This window comes from Penicillium longicatenatum (assembly GCF_028827895.1).
Source record: "Penicillium longicatenatum strain IBT 33135 chromosome Unknown contig_2_segment0_segment0, whole genome shotgun sequence".
NCBI classification, from domain to species: Eukaryota; Fungi; Ascomycota; class Eurotiomycetes; order Eurotiales; family Aspergillaceae; genus Penicillium; species Penicillium longicatenatum.
This window is the reverse complement of record NW_026643120.1, coordinates 4,282,813-4,306,109: the sequence shown is the minus strand read 5'-3', so window position 1 is coordinate 4,306,109 and position 23,297 is coordinate 4,282,813. Positions and strand designations below refer to the sequence as shown.

Sequence of the window (23,297 nt, the reverse complement as noted above, 5' to 3'; positions counted from 1 at the left end):
AGGATTCCATGCAGCGGACTAGCACCGCCTCGATTAAAAAATCCAAATGTTCAACCCCATTATTCTACAGGAGATTTGTGACTTCACTGCCGAAACAAAGCGAATGACGGAATACGAGAAGTCGGGCGCGGCCGCAGAACCTCGACTTCCGTCACTGAGCGTCATTCTAAGGTTTGTAATCTCGTATCCATGTATCGCAGTTCGACTGGTGGCTTTGAAGGTTTTCTCAGTACGCTTACATAGCAAATTTGAAGCCTGTATAATATGCCAGCTACATCGATGCCTGAGTGATGGTATAGATAGTATATGGAATAGCCGCCGCTAATAATGCTCTTCTTTGTTTACAGTAGTGTGTTTCTACTAATTGATCTCTCCATCCTTCAGTTCGAAATATAGTTATGCCAGAGTTTAATCGTTGCTAAGGCTCCAAGGGGCTGATGATGAATGTCTCACCTGGATCGAGATGGACGAAGGCAAATCTCACACCAGGATGTAATTCTCGATTTACTCTTAAGCAGGAACTCGGAATTCCATGCCGGCTTGGGTCGTGTTCGATGAAAACAATAGGATGCGTTTCAGTTGATGTGTCCCCCAATCCAGGTTATGGCAGTGTCAAAATGTACATGTGACTACAATGTCTACAATTTGAGGAGTGTGCATATCGTTCTTCCATTTTTTAGTCAAGTTTAGCGGCATAGCAAGCTAGTGATTGGACATTTTAGTCTCGAGAGCTGCAGTTATACGGGTCAGATTCCAGGCGTACCATTGAAGAGTGCAGTTTTTGCTATAGCCTTGCGATGCTAGTGGGCCCATCTACCCAACGTTGCAAGCTGAGCAGGTACGGTGAGAAGATATTGGGGCCCTGACCTTCGTATTTTCAAGAATAGATTGACCCCATGACACTATCTGCTTCTGAGATCGCTCAGTCGGTCGAATATAAAAAGAAGCCATTGCCTTGCTGTTTAGTCTCTGATCCAGTCACAGAAATACATTACAACTCGAGTTTGCAAACATCAAAACCCCAATCTTCCTCAATACCATCAGATCTTTATCTACCTCCCATATCAAGCAAGATGCAGTATATCATTGCTCTCTGTTCTCTCTTCGCCATTGCCGTTTCTGCCGGCCCGGTTGATATTCGCTCGCAACACCAAGTTACCTTCGCCTTGTCAAACGACCAGTCAGGAGCCTATTCCAGTGCTACGTTCTTGACCGATGGGACGGATAAGAACGTGGGTGCTCTTTTTGCTGGTACTTCGGTTGCCGCCAGTGGCAAAGTCCTAGCCAGTTCCGGGCAATTGACTGCATTCCCGCAGACAGTCAACTGCGTACTCAAGAACAATGGGGCTTATATTACGACACTGACAGCCCAAAACACCTACGTTGACCTTGACGGAAACCCCAGTGTCTCCACTCCAGTTAACTTGAGTGGTGCCACCATCAATTGCCATGCCTGAGATCCTCATGGGTAATGTGTCCTATTTACGCAGGTGGATCAAGTTTTCGGTGGACTCTGATTATGTCTTTGAAATTGTATCTACGAGCTAGCTAGAGCCAGAATTGGATCTCGTCTTATTTAACAATGAAGAGCTTGTGCGAATAGCATAAAAACTTCCAGTTCGTATATTTTCCGATGTGATGAGAATGATTGTTCATAGAGTCCTATAAGTGAAGCTGCATTGAGAAATATGTAAGATAACTCAGATTTGAGGACACATTACTTTCAGATATACTTTCATATCATTCTTTTGGCGTTCGTGAGCTCCCAATTGGTAATTTAGATGACTGCTTTGCCAGACGACTGAAAGCTATTGGGTACTTAGGAACTAGCAGCGTGGTGAGGCCCAAGTGCTTCTTTGGGTGGAGGCTGAAGACAAACTGAGCGCTCTTTAGTTAGATCTTATCAGTTTCTGATTAATCTCCGGGTTATCAGTGAGCGATCAGCGAGCACTCATAGCCTACATGTGGAAGAGGCAAGGTCGATTAGTTATGGGATTTAGATCTGGCCGAGCCATTACATAATCTCCGTTGCTGGGGCACTTCACGCGTTAAGTGCTTTTCGCGTTAGGCGCCTATCCTACCTCACCGATAGGAACTCAGAAGACCATCGAAATGACGACAACCCCTCAAACGGGTCTGTGTCTGGATGCTTCGTCGCAGCTTCCGACCGCAGCCCTCAACCCCCAACGCCGCGCAACGGCACTCCTCTAATTCTCGATGCCAAACCAGTTACGACCCGTCTCCCCGGTCGCTCTCGAAACATGCTCCCCTCCACCCGCCGACTCAGACCAGAATCCATATGAGCTACTAGGCTCTGATGATGAACTGGATGATTTGGCTCGCGCTGCGAAGCGTCAACGAATTGAGAAGCTAGCGGAGGCATATCTACGGGGTCGGCCTTTGTTTATTGCCTCCGCGGCGCTGCGTGGGCCATTCGATGAGGGATGGAAGAACCCGTGGAAGAAGAAGCGGAAGATCCTTACGAAATCCGATGCAAAACTAAGCGTTACGGACTCTGGAGTGCGGAATGGGACCCACGGGACGATTGTTCAGGAGACCGACGTACGGAACAAGAGATATAAAACCGATTTGGCGGGTCCTTCTCGTCCTACTGTTTCGGCGTCTCCGATCATCCCGGCTTCACCTTCCGCAACTTTGATTGACAATCGACCTACTTCTCTTCCTCCCAAGTCAGGACAGAAGAGGCCCTCTAGTACTGCTTGTGCGGAGAGTAGTCGAGCTTCGCCCCGGTTACCTAAGCGGTCGAAAGAGCGGCCCCAGTTGGAAGTTGACGCTACATTTGCAGAGCCCGCATCAATAAGTTGGCTGAAGAAAGACAGGCGGCGAATGAACTTCAAGTCGTTCGAACCGCCTAGTTCTCCAACGCCGAAGAGTGATCATAGCGGGTGGGAGATAGGTCCTCGTCCCCGTGAACCACGCTCTGTGGCTCCGGTATCATCTCACGCTTCTTCGAACTTGGTTACGCCTGCGGCTGCCACCTTTTCTGAGCGGCTGCCACAAAAAGCAACTACTAAGGCACCTCCACAAGTTGTCCGGCCGCCCGCACAGGGTCCGCACCGGAGCCCCATCGCTGCTATCCCGTCTCCAAGTAGAATGGCTTCTCCAAGCTGTGAGAAACAGGATTCATTTCGTGTAGTGTCCTCGACTTCGCAGCTCGCGCGCTTCGAGTATAGGCTCCGTGCACCTGTCTCAAGCACACGGTCCAAGTTCAATTCACCGGCTGCAGAAAACGTTGCTGCAAAGCCATCCGCTCCAGCCGATGAAGGCCGTCATGCCGTTGCATTGGAACAAATCGAGGTAGCAGAGCCAGTTCATTCAGCGGAGCCTGAGGCGACTGGTAATGGGTCTAATGAACCTGAGAAAGCTGGCCAGGAAATAGGCCAACATATAAACTTATCAAAGAGCCTGCGATTCGCCAATGATACCGATGGGACAACATTTACGAGTACGTGTTTGCCGACTACATCAGAAAAAAATACCTACGATGAGCTTCCATCTGCACAGCAAGTGGCCGTTCTGCCAGGCCTATCAGACCGCGTGCCATCTCTTCACTCGACAATCGTGCCTAAAGAGAACTCAAAAACCCACGGACACACCAGTCCTGATACACAACTATCTACACAAGCTGCTCTATTGCATGCACAAAAGTCTTTCCAAGATGACTTGGAGAGCCCTGCTCAATACGGCATTACACCAGCCCCGCAGCGCGCGATGGCCAACGTGGGTGATGAGTCCCTACTTGCACAGGAAACGCCTCTCTTTAGGCCCGATACCTCGGAAAGGGCATTGCCTCACAGCTTCAGAGTACCCGAGACCAGACAATCTGAGAAGAGTAAGATGCAGGCTATGAGCACACAGTGCATGATTGACGCTGCAACTCCCTTTACTTTCAGCACTGATAAAAAGTCGAGAGCTTTTCGCTCGATCTCGCCGCGCAAGACCAGCCCTGTCAAGCCGCGAGCCATACATACAGCCGAAGCTCCTTCCCCCATCACGTCATCCCCGATTTCGGTCTTTGATCCGGATTCCTACACAGCTCAGCATCAACTTGAAAGCTCGCATCCTCCGTCCGCGCATTCCCCACCACCTGATCATACTTCTATTCACCCATCCACTACAGAAGGCACTTCACTTCCTTTTGTTCTGAGTGAATCAACACCTACCACTGCGCAGGATGGACAAGGAGGACTCCAAAATGCGGATAGCTTCAATCTCAGTCAGGCCATCGCTGATGCTGGCAGCTGGCTACAGCAAAGTTTCAAATAAAAAACATGCATGAACCCGATCAGATGAACAATCAACTACATCCGATGCCCACCTCTGGCGTTGAATTTCGATAAACAAGATATTGGGCTTGGGGTTTGATGTGGGCCCTTGGCTATGAGCTGATCGTTTTCTTTCTTGTTTATTCTTAGCTCATGATTCCCCTTTTTCATTTTGGATTTGTACAGCGTGCTTTGAGCTCTAGCTTTGGAACCGAGGCCCATTAATGATTTATGAAGAACATTTTCATACCTTGCTCAATGCACCCATAATATACTGTCCTGTCGTGGATGAAAGATCCATGTAATCTTCATGTCCCGGTTTCGTAGACATATGAAGCACTGGGATTAGACCTATTTCCATATATGTATGGCAAAAAGCTGTCTTAATTTTCGTTTCTGTCCTTTTCTTCTTTTCTTCTGTGACTCTGCCTTGATTTGTCTTTGAATCCTAAGGCAACAGAGCTAGGAACCCATAATTTACAGAATCCATTGCGCCCTTATGATTTACCTATACTTTTTGAGGTAGACATCCGCTGCAAATGTATTTCAGCACTGAAACTGAATATCCGATGAGATATAGTAAATGCTTCTTGTTTATCTCTATCTGTTACCTCGCGATCTTTTGTAAATCATCTAGCTGTTGTCTTGTTTACTGGTATAGATCCGCAAGAACTGAGTGGTCCGTGCACCCGCAGCGGGGATAGCTCCAGGCCGCCTCCAACATAGCTCCGTCACCAATCGCCGGCCAGCAGCGCAAATGGCACTGACATCAGTATGCTGACTCTCATGCAACTCTGTGCGGCTCAATCTAATTATGTTCTCAGTGGAAAGCGTTCAACTTCATCGACGTCTCCCAAGTGAGGCTACCAGAGGAGAGCTCCGCGCTCTTTGGTGTACGTTTCTCCAACTTGTCTTCTCTCCGTTGCCATTCCTGTCCACTGACTCCAAGCCCTTAGAGCGACCTCTCAAGCCTTTGCACTGGCTCTGCGAACCTATTTATCGGCACAACCGATGGATTCGTCCACATACTCTCCTCGTCCTTCCGCATTGTGCGCTCGTTCAAGGCGCACGATGCGGGCTCGATCAACCATATGAAGCAGATAAATGGAACCTCGCTTCTCGTGACTGTCGCAGAGGATCTGTCAAATGAGCCTGTTCTCAAGGTCTGGGCCCTGGATACCGAGAAAAAAGATGGCGGACCGCGATGTTTGTCGACGGTCTCCGTGCAAAATGCTAGGCGACAGTTTCCGGTGCGCGAGATCCCCATTGAGCCTCATTTATCGCGGCGTAGTTGAGAAAGGACTGCAGGTTCACTGACTGAAAATAGATCTCCGCATTCGCGGCTGTCGATGATCTCTCACAGGTGGCCGTCGGCTTCGCGAACGGTTCCGTGACCATTATCCGTGGCGATTTGATCCATGATCGGGGCGCGCGCCAACGTATCGTCTTCGAGTCGGAAGAGCCGATCACAGGCCTGGAAATGCAGGATGGGCAGGTGACTGCGCTATACATCTCGACTACGAGCCGTATCTTGACATTGATTATCGCGGGCCGAGGACAAGGCCAGCCAGCTCGTATTTTGGAGGATACGGGATGTGGGTTGGGATGTATGACTCTAGACCGGGAGAGTGGGGATATCCTTATTGCCCGTGACGATGCTGTTTACACCTACGGATCTCGTGGTCGTGGACCTAGCTATGCGTTCGAAGGCCAGAAGACATCTATTCGTTCGTTCCACGATTACGTGGCGCTTGTTTGCCCGCCTAAAGCTGAAACCGCCAAGTCGGATCCCTTGCGCAAATATGGCGTCAATCCGGCTGATGAGATATTTGGAACGACGAAGTTCACGTTGCTGGACACGGATCTTAAGTTCATTGCGCATAATGAGACACTTGTGTCGCCGATGAAGCAAATCTTTATGGAATGGGGAGACTTGTATCTTCTCACTACTGACGGCAAGGTAGGCCTGGTATCCCTTGGTATTCGAAAGCAAACTCTAACAGACTTAGTTGTTTCGATATCGCGAGAAGAGCCTTCAGCAGAGACTGGAGATTCTCTACGAGCGCAATCTCTACATTTTGGCTATTAATCTTGCGCAAAAGATCGGCATTGATACATTACAGCAGAATGCCATCTATCGCAAGTATGGCGATTTCTTATACCAGCGCGGGGACTATGACACTGCTATGCAACAATATCTTCGGGCAATTGACAACACTGAACCATCTCAGGTTATTCGCAAGGTTTGTCCAGCATTTCCTTTTGCGTCCTTATCTACCTTGCTAATTTTTATCATAGTACTTGGATACCCAGCGAATTCATAATTTGATTGAGTATCTGGAAGAGTTGCACGATCATGGCCGGGCCACCGTTGACCACACCACGCTTCTTTTGAACTGCTATGCCAAGTTGAAAGATACAAGCAAACTCGACTCTTTCATTAAGGCTCCTGGCGAGCTGAAATTTGATCTGGAAACTGCTATTGCCATGTGTCGCCAAGGAGGATACTACGAGCAGGCAGCGTACCTTGCGACAAAACATGGGGAAAATGATATGGTCGTCGATATTCTAATTGAGGACTCCAAGAAGTACGCCGAGGCAGTCGAGTACATATGGCGCTTGGAGCCTGAAGTGGTACGTGCATTCCCCCAATGGACAGTGCAGATAGCTAATCCCACTAGGCCTATCATAATCTCATGAAATATGCCCGCGTCCTATTGACCCACTGTCCCGAGCAAACAACGGAGTTTTTCAAGACTTATTACGCTGGCCAGTATCGACCTCGAACACAAGTGGAAATGCCCGCCGAGCCCCAAGCTCAACCATCAAGCACTCTGCAAAGTCTTGCTGGTATCTTACCGCTCCGCTATATGACTGGTGGATCAGGATTGCAAGCTCCAGCCACTGTTTCAGAGACTGTCACTAAAGAGGAACCTGTCACGGAACCCGTGCCTGAATACGAGATTCCGAAGCCACGAACAGCCTTTTCTGCATTCGTTGATCACCCCAAGGAATTTATAGACTTTCTGGAAACGCTTGGACAGCAAAACGGACTTAGCAAAGAGGCCAAGATTGATCTTTTTACGACCTTGTTTGAGATGTATTTGGATACTGCCAAGGGGAAGAAAGATGCAGCCGAGAAGCAAGAATGGGAGACTAAGGCCAAGAAGCTGATTGAAGGCAAAGATGTGAGTAACACTGAGTACCAAGTATCTGGTTTGCTGTATCTAATCCTCGCAGATCCCAATCTCAACATCAAATGTTTTACTTCTCTCTGATCTGTCCAACTTCCGCGAGGGATCTACCCTCGTGCGTGAACAAGAAGGCCTGCGTCTTGACATCTTCCGGTCATTTACCTCGGCCAAGGATACCCAGGGTGCTATTCAAGCCTTGCGGCGATATGGCCCCGACGAGCCTCAGCTTTACATCGATGCCTTGACATATTTTGCCTCTAGCCCCCAGACCCTCGACGAGGCGGGCGATGAGCTAGATGTTGTACTCCGCCGCATTGACGAAGATGGCCTGCTCTCTCCACTGCAAGTGATACAAGCACTCAGCAATAATGCCGTTGTCACCATGGGCCGAGTAAAGAAGTACCTGAGTGATAATATTGAGCGAGAACGCAAGGACATTTCTACGGTAAGCATTCACCCAAGACGTCCATCTCATCATTTTACCTTCTTCTATTCTATAAAGCTAACATGACTTCAATAGAATCGCCGCCTCATCTCGAGCTACAAATCCGAAACAGCTGCCAAACAGCAAGAACTCGAATCACTCTCCACCCAACCAGTCGTCTTCCAATCTCGTCGCTGCCAATCCTGTGGCGGCACACTCGATCTTCCCACCGTGCATTTCCTCTGCAAGCACTCTTTCCACGAACGCTGTCTTAATCGTGTCGAGGATGAAGTGCAGTGTCCTGTCTGCGCACCAGGTAATGCTACACTGCGAGCCATTCGTCAACGACAAATTGACACTGCCGATCAACATGACTTGTTCAAGGCTGAGCTGCATCGCTCGAAGGATGGGTTCGGACTTGTCAGCGAGTTTTTCGGGAGAGGTGTTATGAGATCGCAGAGTACGATGGATGCATGATATTCCTGTTTCTTTCCTAAAGGCCGCTAAGGTCAGTTGTGCATGGCTTCTTTCGTCTTTTTGTTTGTTGGATACCTCAGCTTCGATTTCTTTTCATGATATTTATCCCATTGCTGTATGTGCTGGAATGTGTACATTTAGCGTATGACTGAATAAGTCACCTAGGAATCTCAACGAATTTCTTAGGATTGAAAAATTCTTCGGATTCAAGAATTTTCAGGAATGAAGAGTGAACTTACCAGATCTAATCTGCGATGGCGTGCAAGATCCAAGCCATGGTAGGCCCAGCAGACTTGCATTTGGGTGTTCCTCTTGACATGACGGATTTGAAGGATTACACAAGCAGCTACGAAGTCTGATAAGATTTATTCATCTTTCTGGGCATAATAGCACAGCCATGCCACAAGATTATAAGACTGGACGCGGCTGAATGGTGTGCTCAAAGGCTTTAGAAGTCCCGACTTGTGCTGCTGGTTCTTCTTTACCAAAACAACAAGTTTCGTTTCGCAGTGAACATCTTTGGGGGTAGCCAGGTTCCTTTCTCTTTCTCTTCTTCTAGCCTCTGCAAAAATTGAATAGTAGATTCAACCCTATCACCACCTTCTAAGCTTCCACTCCTTCAGCTCAATCTTTTAAACTTCCTTGGCTCACCTCGCAACTCGCCCCTCGCCCCTCGTTACCACTGCCACCATCATCATCGACACGAACAACAACCGTCGAAAAGCCTTACGGCCTACCTCTCATCTTGATTCCACTGCTGCCGTAATAACTGGCACGAACACCAAAACACTATCAACAAGCCTCGCGTCACACATCTCATGTCATCACCACCGCTTCCATCACCAGAGCAAACAACGCCATACTGCCAACAAACCTTGCCGATGTCGCCACCCATCAAGAACGAGATTCTGGACTGGAAGCCACTCACCATGGATCGGGATATGAGCGCGGAGTCGAAAGCACTCATCGGCAAACTATCAAGTCTGAAGATAGATCGCCTTACACGTATTGATCATTTCGATACCTGGTTGATCGCTATCACTCGTGCTCTTAGATCTCCAGGGCTTGAAGACTATCTCAACATTGCAGAACGGGCTTCCAAAAGTCGGTACACTGGGGGAACGCAATGGATAGCCGTCTCAAAGCAGATCGCTTCTTGGATGAAACATCATATGGATGGCACCCTCTTCAAAGTCCTGAGGGCACGTGGGGAGGCTCTTATCTTTGCAGACACATTAATCGACAAAGCAAAGAAAGCGTTCGAGACGGGGCATCTTGCAGACGAGTTGAGACTGGAGAAGTTTCTCAGCATGGTACCAGCAGACTTTGCCTCGATGTCAGGTTTTGTGACAGCTTATGAGGAAGGGTTCATACCGATGAGATCTCATGGGATCAAGATGGGTGCTTATCCAGCGCTTCTAACGATTCTCTCGCATATCAAGCAGTCTCACAAACAGGTACATGATAAAATACATTATATGCTGGAGACCGAGGTTGATTTTGCAAAGTCTCGCATTGCAGAGGAGCGAAATGTCGACGCCAGTACTATTCAAACGGCTGAAGTGGTTACTAGCAACGTGTTCCTAGACTTTGCGAGCCGTACAGCTACTTTACTTGACGACGAAGATACTTGATCCGATTTCATCCACTTGGTCTCTACTGGCTGGATATTCTGATCTCGGCTTCTCTTTTCGTCTTCTCTCGGGAAAGCAGTAACCAGTCTACTTGGTACCAAATGAAACTAGTCAAAATCATGAATTTTCGAGGGTGAAACTGAGAGGCAGATAAATTGAGGCTTGACATAATTCCTACTGTTCCATGAATCTAGTGAAAGTATCCGGATAATTATCGGGCTTAAGGTCGAGCGCGATACTCCAAAGAGATGGTCAAGATGGTAATTGCAGTGCTGTAGTGTTGCAGATCATTTCAACTTCGGGAAGCCGGCTGGAGCCGATCTCGGGTGTTCGTATCGAGGCTCAGATGCCGGTCCCGGCTTGATGGACGATGACATCGGGGTGACTTCGGGATCCTGCTGGAGCCCAGGATTTGAGCAACTGTATTCGCTTTTACCTTTTTTGAGAAGCCCGCTTACGCCGCTTCATCTTTGAAGACCCTAAAATGTCCGAAAGTCTTCAACGGGTAGAGTGATGCTAATAGGGATCATCACGAGAAATACCCTATATGGCCTTGGAGCAAGTGATATTCCCGAACTAAATCATTTCGACATCGGCAACCCTGGCCAGTAAAGCGGGGCGTGACTAATGACCCCATGGACGATACTGTCCGGAGAAGTCCCGAACCCAATCCCCCCACCATATTCGGCTTTCGAACCCCAGAGCTCAATTGCCGTCCTGTCGTCAATATGCAAATTCGTATAGTATTGTCTTCATACTCGCGGCTTTTGCCTTACCCCCAAGTGGGTCAGTCGGTGGTATGATGTCAGATGTAACATTGTTTCTCCCCACGCTTGTGGGGTTAGCCATGTCTACAGGTAGGGTGGAAAATGCGTATAAAAAAAAAAAAGAAAAAATAAGAAAATGCCTCATTCCCTGACTGATCGGCTAAGTATATAAAGAATAGCTTCTCTCTCCTGGTTCTGGCTCCACGCAAACAAACTCGGTCAATATTCCTCCGCTGGCAACCGCTACCATGAAGTTGTGGTTTCTTGCACTCTGGGTCACCTTGGTGAAGGCCTGGGTCGTCAATGAAGGGACAACATGTGTCTTGTATCCTGAATCACTTGTCCACAAGGGGCAGGCTGTGGATGATTCTCCATCCATTCAGCAAGCCTTTGATATGTGTGGCACGAACGGCACAGTCATTTTTTCCAAGAATGTCTTTAACGTGAACACCGTTCTGAACACAACCAATCTGCTGAATTGCGACGTCCATCTCCGTGGTGAACTACGCTTCTCTACCAACCTCCCATACTGGAGAACCCATTCTATCAGTGTTGTTTTGCAGGATCAAGTCACTGCTTGGCTGTTTGGAGGTACCAATGTGAACTTCTACGGCGAGGGCGGCTTCTACAATGGCCAGGGTCAAGCTTGGTACAACGCCAACAGGAACGAGTCAAACCAGCCCGGACGACCCATGAGTATCACATTCTACAACTCGACGAACCTCCTTGTCGATGGATTGAGAATCATTCAGCCGCAGTTCTGGGCCACATTTGTTTGGGATAGCAAGAACGTCTCCGTCACCAACTTGTTCGTCAATGCCACCAGCAACAGCAAGTGGGGCACAATGAACACCGATGGCTACGATTCCTGGAAGAGTGACTCTCTGCTCGTGGAGAATGCTACTATCATCAACGGTGACGACTGTATCGCCGCCAAGGGTAATACCACCAACTTGCTCGCCAGAAACATCTATTGCGAAGGCGGCACCGGAATCACCATTGGATCTATCGGCCAATACCCGAACATGCCCGACTACAACATCAACACCACATTCGAAAACGTCAAGATCAAGAACTCAATGGACGGCGCCTACATCAAGACCTGGCAAGGAACACGGATCTACACCCCCAGCAATGGCGACTGGGGTGGCGGTGGAACTGGCCTCGTCAAGAACATCACCTTCCGCAACTTCGAAATGGAAAACGTGGGACTTCCCATTCAGATGTCACAGTGTGTCTACTCTGCTGGAACCAACAAGGGCTGTAACACATCGACTTTACAGATCGAAGATGTGAAATGGCAGAACATTCATGGCACTTCACGATTTAACATCGCTTCGTCCATTTACTGTTCTGACGAGCGCCCTTGCCCCAACATCACCTTTGATAATGTGAACATCACCAGTGTTAACGCCAGCCTGGGTCTGCCATACTATAATACCGATATCAAGCACGAGTTGTTCCAGTGCACGAACATCCTTGGGCAGAAGAACTCCGGAATCCCCTGTAACCAGGCGGCTCCGAGTAACTTCAGTCAGTGGATTTATGGAAATGTCGACAGCTCGGGTCTTGCGACTCTGACTTGAGCATGTTGGGAGCCTCAATTCATGTGAATACGATATACCAACTAGATTTGAATAGACTTCTTTGTCTTGTATTGATACAAAAGGAATGACAGCATATATCTCTATGCATACTACATACACTCTGCTGGAATTCTCATTTGTTTTGAGAACTGGCTATTCCAAAGGCTTCGCTAACGTGTGTTGACGCCAAGTACCTAGTCCCCAAGAATCTCTCACGAGCGCTTCTAAAAAAAACAAAGCCTTGACTGTGGAAGGTAGAAACGGGCTATAACATAGATAAATCTTAGCTTGATTGGCTATAATGTGTCTCTGATGGTCCTTGTGTCAGCGAAGACTGTTTGTCTTGTTTGTCCTGTCCTGGTTTTGGAATCTGTCTAGCAACACGGTTGATGAGTCAGCACATTTCGCATTCCTTGTAGTTATAGTTAGTATAGTTATGCGATGGTGATCTTCTTGAATAAATAATGCGAAGACCCCTGCGATGGGTTAGGACCTTTGCAGGGACCAACATCTATGGCACAGGGCCCAGGGACCGGGTGGATCGATCCCCCTGCCAATCGGGTCTCACATAGAATGTTATCCAGGAGCTTCGAAATCAAGGGCTCAATTGTGGTATAGCTTAGACGCTGAGAGTCAACTTCTCATATTTAGATCTAGTGTGAAGGTTGTGAGGATTTCAAAGCTTGGTGGTACCCGTTTAGCGGCTTGCAACACCATCTGGGAGACCTGCGCAGTGCAAGAGCAAGCATTAGGACATTTATGCAGATAAAAGAGGTCTTTCGTCATCGTGAACATAACCGTGCGTTCGTCACCAATCACACTAATACAGTATACATATTGAATCACTAGTCCGCCCCGCAAACCGATTTGAGTTTTCTCGGTCCAAATTATCATGTCGCATAGCAGTTGGATGCAATCATGGCGAGTTAGCCTAGGAAAATGTGCCTGGTGTTAATGCAGCAAAATATGGGTCTGCAGTAACATGATCATGGGAATCCCGGATATGGAGCCAAAGTGGAGTCAATAGGGGAAAGGAAAATTGTGTACACAAAGAATTAAAAAAAAATAGGAAAGTAGCAAAAATAGGGGCATCAGAGTTCGGAGGAACTGCTCATTCATATTTTATGTCTTCATTAACCTAAATTCTTAATCAATTGTGGATATCAAGTGGTTCTTGGTCCGATCTCTCGTTTCTCTTTCCGTTTTCCGTTGCGTTCCAAAGCACGTGAGATTCGATCATCAAATCGGTCGCATCCAACTTCTTCCTTCCGACACACCCTTTTGGAACAAAAAAATCCTCACAATGGTTCGCCCTCGTGGTAGGTCCAACCTGGGCGTGGACATCCGTGGCGACACCAGTGCGCCCGCGATGTCCACCATGAACGACGTGAGCCCAATCGAGCCTACTTCCCCCGACATGGGCAAGGTATGCATTTCAATGTACCCTCCGAATAATCTCCCAAATGGACGTCGGCACGCTAACATGCAATGGCGCATCCAGCAGTTCGATCATCACGAGAAATCCGCAGCTAAGACCCATACAAAGCGTCGTCGCAATCGCTCGCTGCTCCATCGTTTCGCCGACACCTGCCTCAAGTACACCTGGCTGCTGCCGCTGATCATTCTGGTCTTCCTGCTCTCGCTCTACGCTATCAATCCGACTGCGGCCAATCCAATGCACAGCGCAATCTTCCTCTCCTACCCGCAGCCACCCAAGGTCCCGGGCGGCCCGATCATGTACGGCAAGGGTAAGAAGGATATTGCTTTCGTCGCGTTCTATACAGTCGTGCTCTCGTTCACGCGTGAGTTCATCATGCAGCAAATGATTCGCCCACTCGCCGTTTTCTGTGGAATTCGCGGTAAAGGCAAGACGGCTCGGTTCATGGAGCAGGTTTACACGGCGATCTACTTTGGTGTCTTCGGTCCGTTCGGCCTGTACGTCATGAAGCGGTCGGATATCTGGTACTTCAATACTACTGCGATGTTCGAGAACTTCCCTCACCGTGAGCACGAAGCGCTGTTCAAGGCATACTACCTTCTTGAGGCTAGTTATTGGGCCCAACAGGCAATTGTGCTCATGCTGCAGCTTGAGAAGCCTCGCAAGGATTTCAAGGAGCTGGTCGGACACCACATCATCACATTAGCGCTGATTGCCTTGAGCTACCGTTTCCACTTCACATACATCGGTCTGGCGGTGTACATCACCCATGACGTGTCGGACTTTTTCTTGGCGGTATGTGCAAGCAAACCTCTCAGAATCAATGGAAATGATGCTGACTCAACTTGAATAGACTTCCAAGACGCTGAACTACCTTGATGCGTACATTACGATTCCATACTTTGGTGTTTTCGTTGGCATGTGGATCTATCTCCGCCACGTGCTGAACCTGAAGATTCTCTGGGCCGTCCTGACCGAGTTCCGTACCGTGGGTCCTTTCGAGCTCAACTGGGAGACTCAGCAGTACAAGTGCTGGATCAGTCAGTATATTACTTTTGCGCTGCTTGCCAGTCTGCAGGCCGTGAACCTGTTCTGGCTGTTCTTGATCCTGCGCATTCTGGCCAACTACATCTTCAACAGCGTCACCAAGGATGAGCGCAGTGATGACGAGACTGAGGAGGAAGTGGAGGCCGAGGTTGAGACCAAGGCTACGCTCGCCACCGGTGCCGAATCTGCCAAGCAGGAGAACCAGGCTCCGCAGGTCCTCGTGAACGGTGAACCCGCCCTTGAGCAGCGTGGTCCCCGGACACGCAGCAGAAAAGCGTGAGAGCTATAATATTAAACATGAGGTCCTCTCATATCTGTTGGGGAGACTTTCTCTCCGCCTGTCGTGTTTACTTGTCTTGTCACCAATTCATTGGACAGCCAGAATGTCCCTTGTTTATAATTATGCATGTGTGAGGAATTGGATGACTCAGACATGGTGTTTACGATTCGAGTGAGCCACTCTTAATCGGCCGCTTCGAACTTCCATGGTGCATTGGGATGTGGTTTGGGTGTTATTGTGCGTGGTGTGGATCTTTCTATTCGATTCGTGCACAGTCCGTTTTTACCTTCTTGTTCTTTATCATACACTTTTACACCTGTAAGTTTTTGTGTCTTGACTGATGCCGTCGAACGAATATATCAATGATCTTCACATGAGAAAGACGGACTGGACTGAGTAGGCGAGCCTTAGCGTAGGCACTTTGGCCACGGAACGCCCCCGGGCATACCAGAGCACTTGAGATTCTGCAGTATATGAACAAAAATTGAGATAGCGCCATTTGGCTACAAAATGTATCTGAATTGTGAATTCTAGTCTTCATTAGCGAACTTTGCACCGTGAAGACAAATAAACAGGTGATAGAGCAGTTAGCTTACCGTTTTATCCGTCAAGTCATCCTGATATGCATTCTCGTATCCCTCGGACGTTCCTGAATCATCTCGACGCCGATTTTCCCAAACACAAATAAACCTGTAAATGAGAACAATAACACCGGCGGCAAACGACGTCACAACAACAGTTATAAAACCCGGAATATATCGAGGCGCGTCCTTCTCTTTATAAACAAGGGGACCAGTAAAGTTTCCTGCACACATTAGCATAAGATAGCATATTATAAATGAAAGTACTCACCAAGGCAGTATCCAACATAGAGGCCCGACGAAGCAATCGAGCGCTTCGTGTATCCAGCAATATTCGCAATCTGCAGCCCCATGAGCACAGCATAGCCACCACCAATCGCCGGAAGAATATAACACGCGAACAATAAACCACCTGTCGCCTCGATAGGCAGCGCTACCAGCAAAACAGCAGCCACGGTCGTAATCATCTGTGCAGTAAACACAATCCAAGACCTCACACCCTTATCTGAAAATTTGTAGGCCAAATAAGGTCCAATAAGCATAAAGGAACCACCCAAGAATCCCGCCGGGATAACCAAAAGTAAAGAATTCAACGTGCTAAACCCAAACGAGCCGATAATGATGGGCGTAAAAGTTGAGATGGGGCCGTTTGCGATCATACTCAAGAATGCAATCAGAAAGATAAGCCAGAATTTGAGATCGCCCAGTAGTTCAAGCACTTGTCCTTTTTTGTAGTGCGTGTTTCGTACGCCCGAGTTGTTCACTCGAAGCCGTGCGACGGCAATGTATCTCTGTCGTTCATTGAATCCGCGCGCACTGATTGGGTCGGAGGGTAGAAGGTAGACGAGGACCATTCCCCAAATTATGATTACAGCGCCGGCGACGAAGTACATGTATTTCCATGGGGAGAGAGAGCCACTTATGTGGCCCAGACCGTAGTTAATCAATGGGGAGACGATGGAAACATAGCCGGTGCAGCTGTACCAGATCCTGCTATGTGTTAGGATGCGTTTTGACGAAAAGTCAGGTGGAACTTACCCCATGCGCATGGCTTGTTCGTTCTTCTTGTACCAGCCTCCCTGTTCAAAATCCCGTTGGTGACTGTTATATCAGAGTGCTGCTATGAGTGACTTACCACGATGAGCATAAACATTGGACTAATGCCACTTTCCAACACACCGAGGAAAAATCTTTGTGCATAAAGCGCCCTGTAGCTATAGCACACAGGAGTCAGGATCAGGCAGATTCCCCAAAGCGTAATTATCAGGGACGCGACGCGCTCAATTGGGAACCGTTGGGCCAGAGTCACGGCAGGATAGGTCCCGATGATAAAACCCAGGTATAGGATTGCAGCTGCAAAGGAGTATCGGTTCCCAATGTTCAATTCCAGGTCTGCTTTGATACCGAAGAGAGCCTTGAGAAGTTAGAGTACTGCCAGGTTCTTTGATACGAGGGGTGAATCGAACTGCTTGGGAATACATGGCTTTGTCATAGTACTGTAAGCCATATGTGATGCATAAGATTGGCATGAGCCTCCAGTCAATTCGTCTCAGGAGTCTTCTCTCTTCTTCTTCAGTCCAAGTTTCGTTCCCGGTATAATTTGCTAGGACTTTTATTGCCTCATCATTGTGCACTGTGTCCAAGGTTGGACTTTTTTCGGCTTCTGGCAGATTGAGGCTTGAGCTTTGGGTTTCGACGAAGTCCTCATGAGGCTTGTCATGATCTGACATGATTGGTAAATTATTGAAGAACCTGATATCATAAGTTTCCTAGAGTGAGAAGAGCAGGGGACGAAGGGGTATATCACTTGAAGATCTTTAGGGAATAATATAAAACAAATCAGATAGGTTAGGAGGGCCCTACTATTCCGCCATTCCATCCATAGAGTACGTATGCCGAGACGACAGCTTACCCCGGGTTTACCCCGGAATCTCTACAATTACTATCTGAGAGTGGGGAGCAGGCATGGGGCGACAGTAGCCTTACAATTGTTTTTCGTACTAAGATGCGAGATTACCTTCAGGATTCAAAATTGACAATTTCGGCAAGACCAAAGCAGTAGCCGAACGATAGAGCCGAAGATTAAATTGCTAGCCGGTATTTGACGTACAGCGCTGAACGGGAATCCGGGGAAGCGAGACCGTTCTACCTCATTACGTATCTTATCTTTGACACTACCAGCAAAAGATTACCCTGAACATCCTCAAACGTCCTAATTCAACAATGGCTGAGCTACCAAATTTTTCAGTACCAGCTGGGCAGACCATCACGGTCAAGCTCATCAACACGGTCAATTTCGGACCAGCACAACTCAATAGATTCATGGCACCCCCAGTCCCAGGAATGGAAACACATCCCAGCAATCCCTCATTTTCCTTTCTGCTCGAGCATTCCTCCGGCCAAAAGCTCGTTTTCGATTTGGGAATTCGAAAGGACTATCAGAATTATGCGCCAAAGATAGCGCAGTACATTCCCACGACAAAATACACAATTGAAGTCACAAAAAATGTAATTGATATCTTGGAAGAAAGTGGGATTCGAGGTGAAGAAGTACAGGCAGTGATCTGGAGGTAAATTTATAAAAGGCCTCTTTCACTACGAGTACTAATCATTGGCTCTAGTCATTGGCATTGGGATCACATTGGTGATCCTTCAACATTCCCAAATACCACCGATCTAGTAGTTGGACCTGGCTTCAAGGAAGCAATGTTGCCCGGCGCACCTACAAATCCTGACTCTCCTCTCAGCGAGGCAGACTTCAAGTAAGAGCCTCCTGCCAACCTCCAAACCTTGAAGATATCACTAATGTGTAACTTAGGAGTCGAAACCTACGCGAAATCACATTTGAAGGTCCCCAATCTCTCAAAATCGGCCAATTCAACGCATTCGACTACTTTAGCGACGGTTCATTCTATCTACTAGACAGTCCCGGGCACGCCATCGGCCATCTATGCGGTCTAGCAAGAACAACCACCAACCCCGACACCTTCGTTCTCCTAGGTGGTGACGTCTGTCATTATGGAGGCATTTTCCGACCATCAAAGTATCTACCACTGCCCGATTCGATTCATCCGCACGGTAATGTGCCTTTCTGTCCTGGTGGGGCATTTGAGGAGCTACAACAAACGCGGGGCCGGAGTATTACCGAGCCCCTCTTTACCCCGACTTTTGGACATGATATTCCACTGATTATTGAGACTATTGGGAAGCTGCAGGAGGCGGATTGTATGGATAATGTTTTTGTAATTATTGCGCATGATGCTACGGTACGGGATGGTGTGGATCATTTTCCTTTAAGTCTTAATCGGTGGAAGGAAATGGGATGGGGGAAGGATCTCAAGTGGGCTTTTTTGAGGGATGTCGAGGTATATTGGAAGTCTAAAGGGGTGATATGATAGATAGTGTATTATGTGGAAATTGAGCATCATTCTCTACTGGCGAATGGAACGTAAGTTGCGTTATCATAATATCCCGTCATGATCCGATGAGAGCCGAGTCTATGCCAACAGCCAAGGCCAATTGAATGGGACTTGTCGACGTTCTCAGACAAGCTGGTGTTCCGAGCTTCTCGGCCCAGAGTAATGGTTTTAAAATACAGAAACCGAAGAGGTCACGAGAGGTCACTATCTCGGTTTCTCACAAGTGTGGGGGACAGCTCTTCGACCCCGCTGATCTATGTCTTTCTCCGGGGTTAAAACGATGTGTATCTCACTCCGAGATGCATAAGCTTGCATATGTAGCTCTTAACATTAGCATTGCACACCTCACCTGCAAGAGTATAAGTGTAACGATAAATCACTATATTCGATCCCCACTTCCTCGTAGCCCTCAACCGCAACAATGCGCAGCGCCGAGAAACCCAGTTTTAGCGACATGAACAAAGACCTCGACTACGATGTCCTGATCATCGGGGCAGGTCTTTCCGGAATATATTCATTATACCGAATGCACCAACTCGGTCTACGGGCGAAAGTCCTCGAGGCCGGTGGTGATGTTGGTGGCACGTGGTACTGGAATCGGTATCCAGGCGCTCGATTCGACTCCGAAAGCTATTCATACAATTTTTCATTCTCACAAGAGCTTCTTGATGAATGGAACTGGTCTGAGCATTTTGCGTCGCAACCGGAGACACTACGGTACTGCGAGTTTGTATGCGACAAGTTCGATCTTCGTCGGGATATGCAGTTCAACACTCGAGTGACGTCCGCACACTTTCAAGATGGAGCGAACGCATGGCGACTTACTGATGAAAGTGGTCGACAATATACATCTCGATTCCTGGTCACTTGTATCGGTATCTTGAACAACTACACTTTGCCCGCCATCCCCGGCGTCTCGGATTTCAAGGGCGAGGCATTTCACACGGCGCGTTGGCCTCGGGAACAGGTCAACTTTGAGAATAAGCGCGTCGCTATCATCGGTACCGGGGCGACGGGTATCCAAGCTACCCAGGAAATAGTCAAGACAGTGGGCCATCTTACTGTCTTTCAGCGAACTCCAAACTGGAGTCTTCCATTGCGCAATGAACGAATCACACCCGATGAAATGCAAGAAATCAGATCAAATTACCCCGATATATTTGACAAGTGTTCTCAGACCTCTTCTTGCTTCATGCACGTAGCAGATACGAGGAGCACACATTCACTCACCTCTGAGGATCGTGAGAAATTCTGGAACGATCTCTACGAGCAGCGTGGGTTTGCGAAATGGCTCGGAAATTTCGGTGATATCCACACCGACAGAGAAGCAAACGCACTCTTCAGCGAGTTTGTCGCAAACAAAATTCGGCAACGTGTTAAAGACCCCGTCACAGCTGAGACGCTTATACCCAAGTGCCACGGTTTCGGAACGAAGCGTGTTCCACTTGAATCGGGCTACTTCGAGGCATACAACAGACCGAATGTCAGACTCGTCGATGTCAAGAAGGACCCGATAGAATGCGTAACGGAGACAGGGATCCGAACTCGTGATGAGAATTTCGAATTCGATATGATAATCTATGCGACGGGCTTCGATGCCGTAACAGGATCATTCACGGCTATTGACTTCCAAGGTGTGAATGGGATCCAGCTTTCAAAGCAGTGGGCTGAGGGTCCACGGACCCATCTGGGTCTGTTCGTTGAGGATTTCCCTAATATGATGATGGTTATGGGACCGCATCAGATGTTTGGGAATATTCCTCGTAGTATCGAGTATGCTGTTGGGTGGGTGGCTCGGTTTATTGAATTTTGTCGGGATAATGGTATTACTTCGGCCGCTACATCGCATCAAAATGTGCTTGATTGGACAGAGCATGTGCACACTTGTGCGGATGGGCTTCTGGCCAATGAGGTCGACTCGTGGATGACGGGTGTGAACAAGAATCTGGCTCATAAGCAGAAGAGGATTATTGCACGTTATCAAGGCCCGGCTCCGGGATATAGGAAACGAGCAGAGGATGTGGCCGCGAGGAAGTATTCTGATTTGACTCTGGCGTGAATTGAAATTATGTTTGATATAGTTTCATTGATTGTACATTGTTGATCTATGCAAACAAATTCATCTCTGAGAGGGTATCGCAGGGTTCAAATAAATATTGAAACTGAACCATAGCATCCGCGAAGACATCGTCATCAAAGAAGAGTTCTTCCATATGTGGCACAAGTAATCGGCTCGCAATTCCGCTAGTTTGTGACGTTGCAAAAGGGAAGTAGACGGTCCAGTCAATACCGTCAGTCATCTCCATATATCCTGACCCATCACCCATCCCTAGCTCAGGACCGGGAGCACGCTGAGAGTCCGCATCAGGACCCACGGCGTTGGGTCGTAGACGCTTAAACCCAGAATAGAATACAGCGGCTGTTGGCCACATTTGACGCAATTGATCAACAGCCAAAGTAAGTATATCCAAATCTTCATTCGCGCTCTTAGCCAGACTCTCGATGCGAAGGGCCTGCAATAATGCAATAAATGCAGTGCCGCAGTACCAACCTGTAATTGCCATGAGGAATCTAGTACCGCCGCGGGCCAGAATATCTCTCATTAGCCGCGCCATACAGGTTGCCGCTAAAATAGCAGGGGGATAGGCTTGTGGAAGGGGCTGCGATGAGGTGGACCGTTTTAGATGAATAATGATTATGACAGCAAGGTATGGTATATGGAGCTGGTACACATCTCGATCGAATGAAGTTGTGTGATCCGAGCCGATAGGCAATTGAAGATGCGGTGGTAATGATTGTACCCAGTGAATAAGCTCCCGGGCAAGTTGAACCGGAAAAGCACCGGGAGATTCGCCAGTGCGCACGAGATATTTAGCGATTTTTCCAATGATACCACATAGTCGGACCCAATAAATAAAAATCTCCGCTTTGGTCTTGTCCTGTACATCCGGAAAATCTTCCAACGTTGGCTCGGACAGTGTGCAGTCCTCCGGATCAATAACACAAGGTTTGCTTTGGCATAACGCCGTCAGACGCTCGCGAGCAAAAGCCGTCCACCAGATCCTCCGTCGTAGACTCAGGTCAATCTGCTCACGGAGCGGATGATCAAGCGCAGGCTCGCGATGCACGCCTAGTTGTTGACAGTGTCGGATCACTACCGATGTCCACCACCAGGAAGAATGTCGGTGGAGAATTGTTGGTGGCCGTGGGCTCCACCAATAAAACAGAGAAATAGCTTTCAAGGAGGTCATCACATCTGCCTCTTTATCGTTATAGAATAGCGATTTTGCACGGTCGTAGTAAACTGCTGGTCCGTCGTGGGGGATCATCGGTGGCTTGATGTGACTGCCAGCTGCCGCAAGAGCATTAACTAGAAGTGGAGACCGAGCTGATTCTTCAGAGAGGCTCTCTCGATCCAACACTGGACACCAGGGATAGCAGTATTCGAAATATGTTTCGGAGAAGGTCTGCTGCAGGGCAGGGTCTGGCAGGTTCGGAACGTCGGGCAGTCTTTCGGCTATGAGTCGTTCTTGATCGCGAGCGTTGGTCTGAAGCTCTGGTAGAAACACATGACCAACAGGGTAGCTGTCGTTATGCTCGTAGTGGTCTTCTGATCGCTCCGTTCGTTGAGTTGCGGGAGAGTCATTGGCAGCAAATAAAATCTGACTCTGTGACTCCCCAGTCGCGCCTATGGAGCCGCTAACAGACCCCCATCCCTCAATTGCTTCATTTGTTGGCGGCTTTTGGGATTCCGCGGAGCCAGATGACTGCGGAAAGACAATATGCGTACAATCAAGATACCGGTTATCATGGTTGCTGTGGCTATCCGTGATATCATCCGGCGGGGCAGGTTCTAATTCTTGGTTTGCTCTGGAACGAGTATTGCGGCGGGAAGTATTGGCTTCGTCACTGACATTGCTGTCAGGAGGAGTGGGTGGGCGTCGTGCAGCGCCAGATGGGCGACCGCGCCGGGAAGGTCTCGTGCTAAAACGACAATGTGAGTAAATCGCTGTCTTCCTGCGCCTGTTGATACAGAGGTCTCCTACCGGCAGTCTTTCCCGGAAGATGCGCATTTGGTACAGTTGTTATACCCTTGACCCCCTCGCGTTTGGAGGTCGCATCGAATCTGCAGGCGTCATCATCTGTCCACTGTACATAATTCGA

General features: G+C 48.4%; 10 protein-coding genes across 10 annotated transcripts; 8 read left to right on the top strand and 2 right to left on the bottom strand.

Moving 5' to 3' along the window:
• Positions 1–1,073: 1,073 nt before the first annotated feature.
• On the top strand, positions 1,074–1,457 carry N7484_004129 (uncharacterized protein; the record flags this gene model as incomplete). Its single annotated transcript, XM_057114549.1, has 1 exon — positions 1,074–1,457. The coding sequence occupies one exon, from the start codon at positions 1,074–1,076 to the stop codon at positions 1,455–1,457; it is 384 nt and encodes a 127-aa protein (XP_056974689.1).
• A 760-nt stretch (positions 1,458–2,217) lies between these two features.
• On the top strand, positions 2,218–4,287 carry N7484_004128 (uncharacterized protein; the record flags this gene model as incomplete). The annotated part of the gene is made up of 1 exon (XM_057114548.1): positions 2,218–4,287. The coding sequence occupies one exon, from the start codon at positions 2,218–2,220 to the stop codon at positions 4,285–4,287; it is 2,070 nt and encodes a 689-aa protein (XP_056974688.1).
• Positions 4,288–5,043: 756 nt separating this feature from the next.
• On the top strand, positions 5,044–8,381 carry N7484_004127 (tethering complex subunit PEP5; the record flags this gene model as incomplete). The annotated part of the gene is made up of 9 exons (XM_057114547.1): positions 5,044–5,058; positions 5,111–5,179; positions 5,243–5,536; positions 5,614–6,246; positions 6,296–6,529; positions 6,585–6,920; positions 6,968–7,474; positions 7,527–7,925; positions 8,001–8,381. 9 exons carry the CDS (start codon positions 5,044–5,046, stop codon positions 8,379–8,381), a joined length of 2,868 nt encoding a protein of 955 aa, XP_056974687.1.
• An 881-nt stretch (positions 8,382–9,262) lies between these two features.
• On the top strand, positions 9,263–10,015 carry N7484_004126 (uncharacterized protein; the record flags this gene model as incomplete). The annotated part of the gene is made up of 1 exon (XM_057114546.1): positions 9,263–10,015. The coding sequence occupies one exon, from the start codon at positions 9,263–9,265 to the stop codon at positions 10,013–10,015; it is 753 nt and encodes a 250-aa protein (XP_056974686.1).
• Positions 10,016–11,030: 1,015 nt separating this feature from the next.
• N7484_004125 (uncharacterized protein) lies at positions 11,031–12,368 on the top strand (the record flags this gene model as incomplete). The annotated part of the gene is made up of 1 exon (XM_057114545.1): positions 11,031–12,368. One exon carries the CDS (start codon positions 11,031–11,033, stop codon positions 12,366–12,368), a length of 1,338 nt encoding a protein of 445 aa, XP_056974685.1.
• A 1,303-nt stretch (positions 12,369–13,671) lies between these two features.
• N7484_004124 (TLC domain-containing protein) lies at positions 13,672–15,133 on the top strand (the record flags this gene model as incomplete). Its single annotated transcript, XM_057114544.1, has 3 exons — positions 13,672–13,794; positions 13,870–14,601; positions 14,660–15,133. 3 exons carry the CDS (start codon positions 13,672–13,674, stop codon positions 15,131–15,133), a joined length of 1,329 nt encoding a protein of 442 aa, XP_056974684.1.
• A 407-nt stretch (positions 15,134–15,540) lies between these two features.
• N7484_004123 (uncharacterized protein) lies at positions 15,541–17,444 on the bottom strand (the record flags this gene model as incomplete). The annotated part of the gene is made up of 6 exons (XM_057114543.1): positions 15,541–15,597; positions 15,730–15,938; positions 15,986–16,704; positions 16,753–16,793; positions 16,850–17,128; positions 17,181–17,444. The coding sequence occupies 6 exons, from the start codon at positions 17,442–17,444 to the stop codon at positions 15,541–15,543; spliced, it is 1,569 nt and encodes a 522-aa protein (XP_056974683.1).
• A 493-nt stretch (positions 17,445–17,937) lies between these two features.
• N7484_004122 (MBL fold metallo-hydrolase) lies at positions 17,938–19,109 on the top strand (the record flags this gene model as incomplete). Its single annotated transcript, XM_057114542.1, has 3 exons — positions 17,938–18,284; positions 18,336–18,476; positions 18,533–19,109. 3 exons carry the CDS (start codon positions 17,938–17,940, stop codon positions 19,107–19,109), a joined length of 1,065 nt encoding a protein of 354 aa, XP_056974682.1.
• A 445-nt stretch (positions 19,110–19,554) lies between these two features.
• Positions 19,555–21,192, top strand: N7484_004121 (flavin-containing monooxygenase; the record flags this gene model as incomplete). The annotated part of the gene is made up of 1 exon (XM_057114541.1): positions 19,555–21,192. One exon carries the CDS (start codon positions 19,555–19,557, stop codon positions 21,190–21,192), a length of 1,638 nt encoding a protein of 545 aa, XP_056974681.1.
• Positions 21,193–21,238: 46 nt separating this feature from the next.
• Positions 21,239–23,206, bottom strand: N7484_004120 (fungal specific transcription factor domain-containing protein; the record flags this gene model as incomplete). Its single annotated transcript, XM_057114540.1, has 1 exon — positions 21,239–23,206. The coding sequence occupies one exon, from the start codon at positions 23,204–23,206 to the stop codon at positions 21,239–21,241; it is 1,968 nt and encodes a 655-aa protein (XP_056974680.1).
• Positions 23,207–23,297: the final 91 nt, after the last annotated feature.